Source organism: Pan paniscus, chromosome 20 (assembly GCF_029289425.2).
Source record: "Pan paniscus chromosome 20, NHGRI_mPanPan1-v2.0_pri, whole genome shotgun sequence".
In the NCBI taxonomy this organism is placed as follows: domain Eukaryota; kingdom Metazoa; phylum Chordata; class Mammalia; order Primates; family Hominidae; genus Pan; species Pan paniscus.
In genome coordinates this window covers 62,021,864-62,033,431 of record NC_073269.2, presented here as the reverse complement: position 1 = coordinate 62,033,431, position 11,568 = coordinate 62,021,864, and the positions used below count along the sequence as shown (strand labels likewise).

Sequence of the window (11,568 nt, the reverse complement as noted above, 5' to 3'; positions counted from 1 at the left end):
AGTGTGTGGGGCTTTTATCTTTACATGCATGGAGCTATCATGGCACGATACTTAAAATCACTACTGCTAGTGATGAAGACACAACATGAATACAAATGTCAATGACTCGAGGCCCTGAACTTCTCATATCTGTAACACTCATTGGAATAAAGGGCATGATTCACCGAAAGACTTTGACTTGAAATAGTAAAGGAGTCTAGACCTGAGCTGTTTGATATGATAGCCACCAGTGACAAATGGCTATTGAGTCCTGAAATGGGGCGTATCTGAATGGAGATGTGCTGTGAGCCAAATATACTCTTATTTTTGAAGACATAAGGGGGAAAAGAGAATGTAAACTATCTGCTTTAGAACGTTTAAAGTTGCTCACATGTTAAACGATAGTATATTTTGAGTTAAACTTCATTAGGTTTGTTTTGCTCTATTTTATGTGACTACCAGAAAATGAATTTACAATTACATATATGGGTTATCTTATGTTTCAATTGGACACTGCTGGAGTCCATTTGAAGACCTTCTACTTCCCCAACTGTGCAAAGTGGATGTGGTGAAAACCCTGATAGCGCACCAAAACGACAAGACACAAAATACACATAAGTCGTACCAGGTAAAACTGAATCTTCTGCATAGCGGGGGAAAAAAAAAAAGCAAAAAACAGAACTAAAAGAAACCAAACAAGCAGCCATATATATGACAGTGGATTAATATCAAAAAAATATATGGAATATTTTCAAGGATGTAGCAAAAAGAAAAAAAAGCCAAAATACTCCAAATTCCAATGGGCAAAAACCTGAATAGACATTTCTCTGAAAAGCACGCACCAACGACCAGCAAGTACTCAGGAACAAGCTCAACCTCACTCACCATCCAAGAAATGCAATTTAAACTGAGGCAGGAATACTGTGTGGTCACAAGAGAATGGAGAACGTATCCAGTCACAGTTTCACATAAGACCAAAACAGTGGCTTTTAAAATTAGCCACTCGTCATTAAAATTACAAGGACAAGGAGGAACCTGGGCTCATGAGGTGCTAAAAAACCGGAGGGAGTGAAGCTGGTTGAAAGCATTGCCACTGTAATGACCATGGTCATTACCACACTAAATCACACACTCTGCAGTGTCACGGCTGACTCCAGCATGCCCATGTGTAGTACAAAAAATGGGTACCTCACCAATTCTAAAGAATCTCTGCTTTTTTCCTAGAAAACCTAATGATTAGTTCACCTCCTATTTAGAAGGACTGACAAAAATAGAAACCCCGAACTCCATTGAGCGCCAAGAGCTTTCAGAATCACGCCCACACTTCTCTCCTAACAGTGTGCTTTTGCTCTGGAATAGAAACTTCTCGCCTTTCACTTCATTCTGGCTCATCCCTGAATTCGTTCTCCCGATAGCATCCAGAACCTGGAAACTGGCTGGGTCTGGGGTCTCTCTGGCATCCAGAGAGCCTCCTGAGCCTTCCAGCAACAAAACCGCGATGAGATATTACCCCCTCTCTGCTAGGATGGCTATGATCAAAAAGACAAAAGATAAGTGTTGGTAAGGATGTGGAGAAAGGGGAACCTTTGTGCACGGTTGGTGGGAAAGAAAATTGGTACAACCACTACAGAAAATAGTAGGGAGGTTTCTGAAAACATGAAGAATAGAACTGCCTGTGTTCCAGCAACCCTACTTCTGTGTTTCTACGTGAAAGAAAGAGGTCAGCATGTCAAAGAGACATCTGCACTCTCAGGTTCTCTGCAGCTTTATTCACAAGAGCCATGGAACCAACCCCAGAGTCTGTGAGAGAAAAATGGATGAGGAAATGGTGATATACACATCGAATTATTCTACCATAAAGAAGAAGGCAATTCTGGCATTGCATCAATGTGGATGAAGGCCGAGGGCATGATGGGAAGTGAGATAAGTGAGGCTGAGGGAAGTAAACACTGTATGATCTCAGTTATGTGGAATCTGAGTTGACTGATCTCATAGAATCAGAAAATAGCCACTGCACTGCAGCCTGGCAGACAGAGCGAGACACTGTCTCAAAACAATTAAAGAAATAATGAATCCCCATCCTGGAAGAGGTAGGTCCCAGCATCCGGCCAGATCTTTTCCGCAATAGTAATGTAAACAAATTTTGCTTTTCATTTCCTTCCCTTTCTCTTTCTGAATTAAAAGGAACAAAAAACTGAACCAAAAAAAAAAAATCAGAAAATAAGAGAAGAATGATGGTTGCCAGGGGTTGTGGGAAGGGGAGAATAGGAAAACAATACCAAACCAATAGGAAAACCTGACATTGAATAACGACGCCACCGAACCTCCGTCCATCATTTCAGAAAGTCTACCAAATTCTGATGAAATTCAAGCAAATGGTGATTGTCACGTCTCTTGTCTTGGTATTGAAAATCTAAGACTTACCTAACTGTTACCAGGGCAGAGGTCCCATTATCCTCCAGAAATACAGTGTGTCTGTCATGGAGTTGGCCTCTGACAACACTTGTGGAAACAAGATATTATTGCATTCCCCTAGACTCTCATACGCCTTTTGTAAAAATGAATTCCAAGAGATTGAACTCACCTCTCCTTCTGGAGTTTCTCCCCTGGCCTCCAGCTGCTTCTGCGGACAGCTCAGATCTGGGGTGAGAGCTGCCTGCCAGGGGCTTTTATACGAGAGGGTCTCTCCACCCACCTTAGCCACACCCTTTCCCTCCTTTTTAATCCAATCAGATTCTGATTTCATTCTGCCATCATTGAGATGGTTACTTTTGGACAGCTTTTTACCGTCAAGGAAGACGATTGTGTTTTCATTGTCATTTTTTAATTAACAAGGACAAAATATTGCCATGTAATATTTTTTAGATAAGATCTTGAATATTATGCCTATTGATTAAAATTTGGAAATCAATTAAAATTAATTAAAATCTTAAATTTTGGGGTGACATTTAAAATTCCTCTCAAATGAACGGTGCGACTTTCAAAGAGTTTTCTATTATAAATGTAACACCTTTTCACATTTCAATAAAAGAGGTGAGTTAAACCTACCCAGTAGTCGTTACTAATAGGACACTCCACAGACCACACTCAACTCTCAAAAACATTTTCTCTATAATGTAAAGATTCTAATTAAGAAGCTTAGGAAAGAAATCCCAAAACGGTTTCCAGACAATCAGTCAGCCAGTGAAAGTCCGGTTTTTCTTTTTAGTTGCAGCATCTAAAATGAAAGGTAAAAGATACTGTTACAATCTTTCTATTTCCGTTACATCACAACACAAGTAAAATGAGATTCATTTCCTCTTTAAAAATGTTCACAATTGGGTTCCTCATGTATTAAATATATTATAGGGGATCAGAGTTCATGGATAAGAACGTAAAAGTGGGAGACGAGGTCAGGTGGGAAAGGATTTGATTACATTAGTGTGATTAAATTAATAGACTTTAATTCAATCATCTCCACAGTAATCACTCTCTAGTGATTGCTAGATCTCTTCTTTCGTATTCAAAGCCAAGGCAGTTCTCAATTCCTTTTGTCTCGTGAAGGCCAATTGAGAAACACAAATCTCTACGTTGCGGTGCATATATTAGATGAAATCCTTGCACATTGCATTTCTTCATTGATTGGCATCTATAATATAATCTGCCACCTGTATGTCCATGTACACACACATACCGTATCTACACATATGCATGCAGGGAGAAAACGCTTATCTCTTCTCGCATAATACTAATTGGTTTATTTTCTCATATAAATCCTTTTAAAATATACTCACATTTCTGGGAGCAGTTATTCTCCAGCTTGTAATTTTATGGACCCATGTTCCTGGAGCACTGATCCCTCACATCTTTTAATTTTTATCTGCTTTCAGTAAAGCTTGAACAAAATTTCTGTTCTCTTTGGGAATACCAGGTGGCCTCGGTTGTGGAAAGCACCAAGCCCAGTGGGTTGATTTGCCTTTCTAATATTCTCCCAAAATATCTTACAGCCTGGAATTGCATTCATGCTCATGTCTTGGAAGCGGAGTTCTTCCGTTCAGAATTAGAGAAGAGCGTCTTAGGATTGCTGGCACACTGGTGGGGTTGGTTTGGTTGTTAGATACTTTCCACCTCTTTTCCAGTTGCATCTTTTCACAGAAAGCAGCTCCGCTGGCTTCTACTAAGACAGTGGTAAAGTTTCCTTGCCCGCTCTCATGTACGCTTCCCCTTTGCCTTCCTCCATGATTGTTCAGTTTCCCGAGGCCACCCAGTGATGTACCCCGTGCGACCTGCAGAACTATAAATTAATGAAACCTCTTTTCTTCATAAATGACCCAGTCTCCGGTAGTTCTTTAGAGCAGTGTGAGAATGAACTGATATAGAATATTGGTACCAGGAGTGAGGCACTGCTATTGAGGTACCTGAAAATGTGGAAGCGACTTTGGAACTGGGTAACGGGCAGAGGTTGCAACCGTTTGGAGGGCTCAGAAGAAGACAGGAAGATGTGAGAATGCCTGGAACTGCCCAGATACTTGTCAGATGGTTTTGATCAAAATGCTGACAATTGAATTGCTCTTAGTGAAGTAAGTTCAAGTAGAAATTAAGGTGATTGATTACGGTATTTTCTTCCTATTAGGAGTTTCTCAGTGAGCTTCAACCGCATCTAGAAACTTTGGAAATGTGTGCTTTTCATTCAACTCAGGATAGCTGTAATTTCCATTGGCATTTCATATTTGATCATTTTATTTAGAAGTGGTTATTTAATTTGCATGTATGTGGAGAATTTATGGATTTCTTCCTCTTATTGATTTCCAATTTGACTCTGTTGCCGTCATAGGAGAGGGTGTATAGTATTTCAATTTTAAAGCTAATGAGATCACTCTAAGACCACACATATTCGTGGCAAACACTCAGTGTGCACTTGAAATGAATGTCAGTGTTCAGTTGTTGGGTTAAACTGAATACATGAACATATATAATTTTGCCGTATTCATAGGTCCTTCTGATTTGAAATTCAGTTACTGTGTTGGGTCACATTCAAAGTATTATTTAGTTCATAACTTCCATAACACATACTACACTAATCTTGCAGAAAATAGAAAACATTGGCAAATGAATCTGAATTTTCAACATATTTATTGAACAGAAATATAAACATAAGCCCCAAAGAAAACAACATGACCAACTTGAAGTACAATGTAATTTTCCCCTCATTAATATAATTGCTTTCTGTTCATGGTTTACAGAGTGATGGCTTTTCCCCTTCTGTCCCTTTGTACCAATGTGTATCTAGCAGAAAAGTTCTTAGCTATGGCTATGGGCGCACTGAAACTTCCTAAAGATGATTATGTTGAACTGTTTATTTACTTTCCCCCAGAAGAAACTGGGGCACGGGCACTGGCACTGGCTGGATTGATCACAGAACAGATACTCAGGATGCTCTGATCATCTTGACTTCCACGTTGATGAGCAAAAAATGGGCGCCATGGCTCGCAAACAGGAATCTCGATGAATGTGTAGATATGGCACCCATCACTAACATTGTAAAAGGCAATGGACCTCATACCTACATCCAGGAAAATCCCCACTCTGTGCAACTGGGGACTCACCCAGAGAGGAGTCATAGGCACAGAGCTGGCAGCAAAGACCTTTCCTTCTCTGCAACCCACAGTCAAGAAGCCGTGTTCTGAAGAAAGCACAATCTTCCCCTGTCGGTTCACAGATTCCTTGCACACACCCACATCCCACACTTGGCTGGTGCCCACGTCCACCTCCCAGTAATGGCGGCCGGAAGTGAAGCGAGGGGTGCCCAGGACGCACAGGGCAGTGTCGAACCTCTCAGCTTGCTCCTTCCTATTGTGGCTCAAATCCCCACTTCGGAAACTCCTCAGGTCTTCAGAAATGATGAGATAGTTGTTGGCTGTGTCCACATCCAACGTCATATCCACTGTGCAAAGAAGAACCAGGAGTTCAGCAAAGACACACACTACAGACTCCCTCTGCCCTTTGACTGCAAACACTTAAACACGTTATTCACTTTTACTTTAATTCTACTTTCTTTCCCAAATCAAAATTTCCTGGGGAAACTTGTTTGGCCACCTGAGGAGGTTAAATTTTATCTCTAGATTGCATGAATATGATCATTGTAACAAGTCCACCTTATTCATATTAGAAATGCCTTTCGAATTAAGTTAGTGGATAATTTGATGAAAATTAGTTTTCCATTTAGCACATATGATACATGAAAGAAGACAGTAGCTTGTTCTCCAAAGTATTCTATAAACTTGCACAGATTCCATGAAAATCTCTATGCAAAGGTGAGAACTGCTGTTGTTTGTGAAGCATGGAAGTTTTAGATGCTACATATCCTGCTAATGCCTATGTTTAATGAAGAAATGTTTGAAAGTCGTTTTCCCACTGCCTTTTATGGGTTGTGGCAGGTCCTATAGATTCCTTACCTTGAAACTTCCTCATCCTTGGGTTCATTGTGAGAACCTTTTTCAGCTTGGGCTCTAGTTCCTTGATGATGGAAACCAGCGCCCTCAGCTTGTACTTGGGCTTGATGTCATCCTTCTGAGAGACCACAGAGCAGAAACGGCACAGTAAACCTTCCCCATCGGGCTCCTTCTGGAGTGAATTGAGGCACTGGAGGCAGCAGGCATATCCACATTTCAGTTGCACAGCTTCTTCAAGATCTTTTAGGCAGACAGGACATCTAATGACCTGTTTGAAGTGCTCAGCCATGGCAAATGTCTATAGAAAAAAAAATGAACACGGAATTAGAATTTCTACGAGCTGAATGAACAGCTGATAGTGTGTGGGGCTTTTATCTTTACATGCATGGAGCTATCATGGCACGATACTTAAAATCACTACTGCTAGTGATGAAGACACAACATGAATACAAATGTCAATGACTCGAGGCCCTGAACTTCTCATATCTGTAACACTCATTGGAATAAAGGGCATGATTCACCGAAAGACTTTGACTTGAAATAGTAAAGGAGTCTAGACCTGAGCTGTTTGATATGATAGCCACCAGTGACAAATGGCTATTGAGTCCTGAAATGGGGCGTATCTGAATGGAGATGTGCTGTGAGCCAAATATACTCTTATTTTTGAAGACATAAGGGGGAAAAGAGAATGTAAACTATCTGCTTTAGAACGTTTAAAGTTGCTCACATGTTAAACGATAGTATATTTTGAGTTAAACTTCATTAGGTTTGTTTTGCTCTATTTTATGTGACTACCAGAAAATGAATTTACAATTACATATATGGGTTATCTTATGTTTCAATTGGACACTGCTGGAGTCCATTTGAAGACCTTCTACTTCCCCAACTGTGCAAAGTGGATGTGGTGAAAACCCTGATAGCGCACCAAAACGACAAGACACAAAATACACATAAGTCGTACCAGGTAAAACTGAATCTTCTGCATAGCGGGGGAAAAAAAAAAAAGCAAAAAACAGAACTAAAAGAAACCAAACAAGCAGCCATATATATGACAGTGGATTAATATCAAAAAAATATATGGAATATTTTCAAGGATGTAGCAAAAAGAAAAAAAAGCCAAAATACTCCAAATTCCAATGGGCAAAAACCTGAATAGACATTTCTCTGAAAAGCACGCACCAACGACCAGCAAGTACTCAGGAACAAGCTCAACCTCACTCACCATCCAAGAAATGCAATTTAAACTGAGGCAGGAATACTGTGTGGTCACAAGAGAATGGAGAACGTATCCAGTCACAGTTTCACATAAGACCAAAACAGTGGCTTTTAAAATTAGCCACTCGTCATTAAAATTACAAGGACAAGGAGGAACCTGGGCTCATGAGGTGCTAAAAAACCGGAGGGAGTGAAGCTGGTTGAAAGCATTGCCACTGTAATGACCATGGTCATTACCACACTAAATCACACACTCTGCAGTGTCACGGCTGACTCCAGCATGCCCATGTGTAGTACAAAAAATGGGTACCTCACCAATTCTAAAGAATCTCTGCTTTTTTCCTAGAAAACCTAATGATTAGTTCACCTCCTATTTAGAAGGACTGACAAAAATAGAAACCCCGAACTCCATTGAGCGCCAAGAGCTTTCAGAATCACGCCCACACTTCTCTCCTAACAGTGTGCTTTTGCTCTGGAATAGAAACTTCTCGCCTTTCACTTCATTCTGGCTCATCCCTGAATTCGTTCTCCCGATAGCATCCAGAACCTGGAAACTGGCTGGGTCTGGGGTCTCTCTGGCATCCAGAGAGCCTCCTGAGCCTTCCAGCAACAAAACCGCGGTGAGATATTACCCCCCTCTGTGCTAGGATGGCTATGATCAAAAAGACAAAAGATAAGTGTTGGTAAGGATGTGGAGAAAGGGGAACCTTTGTGCACGGTTGGTGGGAAAGAAAATTGGTACAACCACTACAGAAAATAGTAGGGAGGTTTCTGAAAACATGAAGAATAGAACTGCCTGTGTTCCAGCAACCCTACTTCTGTGTTTCTACGTGAAAGAAAGAGGTCAGCATGTCAAAGAGACATCTGCACTCTCAGGTTCTCTGCAGCTTTATTCACAAGAGCCATGGAACCAACCCCAGAGTCTGTGAGAGAAAAATGGATGAGGAAATGGTGATATACACATCGAATTATTCTACCATAAAGAAGAAGGCAATTCTGGCATTGCATCAATGTGGATGAAGGCCGAGGGCATGATGGGAAGTGAGATAAGTGAGGCTGAGGGAAGTAAACACTGTATGATCTCAGTTATGTGGAATCTGAGTTGACTGATCTCATAGAATCAGAAAATAGCCACTGCACTGCAGCCTGGCAGACAGAGCGAGACACTGTCTCAAAACAATTAAAGAAATAATGAATCCCCATCCTGGAAGAGGTAGGTCCCAGCATCCGGCCAGATCTTTTCCGCAATAGTAATGTAAACAAATTTTGCTTTTCATTTCCTTCCCTTTCTCTTTCTGAATTAAAAGGAACAAAAAACTGAACCAAAAAAAAAAAAAAATCAGAAAATAAGAGAAGAATGATGGTTGCCAGGGGTTGTGGGAAGGGGAGAATAGGAAAACAATACCAAACCAATAGGAAAACCTGACATTGAATAACGACGCCACCGAACCTCCGTCCATCATTTCAGAAAGTCTACCAAATTCTGATGAAATTCAAGCAAATGGTGATTGTCACGTCTCTTGTCTTGGTATTGAAAATCTAAGACTTACCTAACTGTTACCAGGGCAGAGGTCCCATTATCCTCCAGAAATACAGTGTGTCTGTCATGGAGTTGGCCTCTGACAACACTTGTGGAAACAAGATATTATTGCATTCCCCTAGACTCTCATACGCCTTTTGTAAAAATGAATTCCAAGAGATTGAACTCACCTCTCCTTCTGGAGTTTCTCCCCTGGTCTCCAGCTGCTTCTGCGGACAGCTCAGATCTGGGGTGAGAGCTGCCTGCCAGGGGCTTTTATACGAGAGGGTCTCTCCACCCACCTTAGCCACACCCTTTCCCTCCTTTTTAATCCAATCAGATTCTGATTTCATTCTGCCATCATTGAGATGGTTACTTTTGGACAGCTTTTTACCGTCAAGGAAGACGATTGTGTTTTCATTGTCATTTTTTAATTAACAAGGACAAAATATTGCCATGTAATATTTTTTAGATAAGATCTTGAATATTATGCCTATTGATTAAAATTTGGAAATCAATTAAAATTAATTAAAATCTTAAATTTTGGGGTGACATTTAAAATTCCTCTCAAATGAACGGTGCGACTTTCAAAGAGTTTTCTATTATAAATGTAACACCTTTTCACATTTCAATAAAAGAGGTGAGTTAAACCTACCCAGTAGTCGTTACTAATAGGACACTCCACAGACCACACTCAACTCTCAAAAACATTTTCTCTATAATGTAAAGATTCTAATTAAGAAGCTTAGGAAAGAAATCCCAAAACGGTTTCCAGACAATCAGTCAGCCAGTGAAAGTCCGGTTTTTCTTTTTAGTTGCAGCATCTAAAATGAAAGGTAAAAGATACTGTTACAATCTTTCTATTTCCGTTACATCACAACACAAGTAAAATGAGATTCATTTCCTCTTTAAAAATGTTCACAATTGGGTTCCTCATGTATTAAATATATTATAGGGGATCAGAGTTCATGGATAAGAACGTAAAAGTGGGAGACGAGGTCAGGTGGGAAAGGATTTGATTACATTAGTGTGATTAAATTAATAGACTTTAATTCAATCATCTCCACAGTAATCACTCTCTAGTGATTGCTAGATCTCTTCTTTCGTATTCAAAGCCAAGGCAGTTCTCAATTCCTTTTGTCTCGTGAAGGCCAATTGAGAAACACAAATCTCTACGTTGCGGTGCATATATTAGATGAAATCCTTGCACATTGCATTTCTTCATTGATTGGCATCTATAATATAATCTGCCACCTGTATGTCCATGTACACACACATACCGTATCTACACATATGCATGCAGGGAGAAAACGCTTATCTCTTCTCGCATAATACTAATTGGTTTATTTTCTCATATAAATCCTTTTAAAATATACTCACATTTCTGGGAGCAGTTATTCTCCAGCTTGTAATTTTATGGACCCATGTTCCTGGAGCACTGATCCCTCACATCTTTTAATTTTTATCTGCTTTCAGTAAAGCTTGAACAAAATTTCTGTTCTCTTTGGGAATACCAGGTGGCCTCGGTTGTGGAAAGCACCAAGCCCAGTGGGTTGATTTGCCTTTCTAATATTCTCCCAAAATATCTTACAGCCTGGAATTGCATTCATGCTCATGTCTTGGAAGCGGAGTTCTTCCGTTCAGAATTAGAGAAGAGCGTCTTAGGATTGCTGGCACACTGGTGGGGTTGGTTTGGGTGTTAGATACTTTCCACCTCTTTTCCAGTTGCATCTTTTCACAGAAAGCAGCTCCGCTGGCTTCTACTAAGACAGTGGTAAAGTTTCCTTGCCCGCTCTCATGTACGCTTCCCCTTTGCCTTCCTCCATGATTGTTCAGTTTCCCGAGGCCACCCAGTGATGTACCCCGTGCGACCTGCAGAACTATAAATTAATGAAACCTCTTTTCTTCATAAATGACCCAGTCTCCGGTAGTTCTTTAGAGCAGTGTGAGAATGAACTGATATAGAATATTGGTACCAGGAGTGAGGCACTGCTATTGAGGTACCTGAAAATGTGGAAGCGACTTTGGAACTGGGTAACGGGCAGAGGTTGCAACCGTTTGGAGGGCTCAGAAGAAGACAGGAAGATGTGAGAATGCCTGGAACTGCCCAGATACTTGTCAGATGGTTTTGATCAAAATGCTGACAATTGAATTGCTCTTAGTGAAGTAAGTTCAAGTAGAAATTAAGGTGATTGATTACGGTATTTTCTTCCTATTAGGAGTTTCTCAGTGAGCTTCAACCGCATCTAGAAACTTTGGAAATGTGTGCTTTTCATTCAACTCAGGATAGCTGTAATTTCCATTGGCATTTCATATTTGATCATTTTATTTAGAAGTGGTTATTTAATTTGCATGTATGTGGAGAATTTATGGATTTCTTCCTCTTATTGATTTCCAATTTGACTCTGTTGCCGTCATAGGAGA

General features: G+C 40.4%; 1 protein-coding gene across 1 annotated transcript; it reads right to left on the bottom strand.

Annotated features, from left to right (window-relative positions):
- Nucleotides 1-5,318: 5,318 nt before the first annotated feature.
- On the bottom strand, nucleotides 5,319-6,767 carry LOC129394821 (ret finger protein-like 4A). Its single transcript, XM_055104252.3, has 2 exons — nucleotides 6,414-6,767; nucleotides 5,319-5,902 (listed from the first exon to the last, which is right to left on the bottom strand). The coding sequence occupies exons 1-2, from the start codon at nucleotides 6,697-6,699 to the stop codon at nucleotides 5,319-5,321; spliced, it is 870 nt and encodes a 289-aa protein (XP_054960227.2). The 5' UTR covers nucleotides 6,700-6,767.
- Between the last annotated feature and the right edge of the window lie 4,801 nt (nucleotides 6,768-11,568).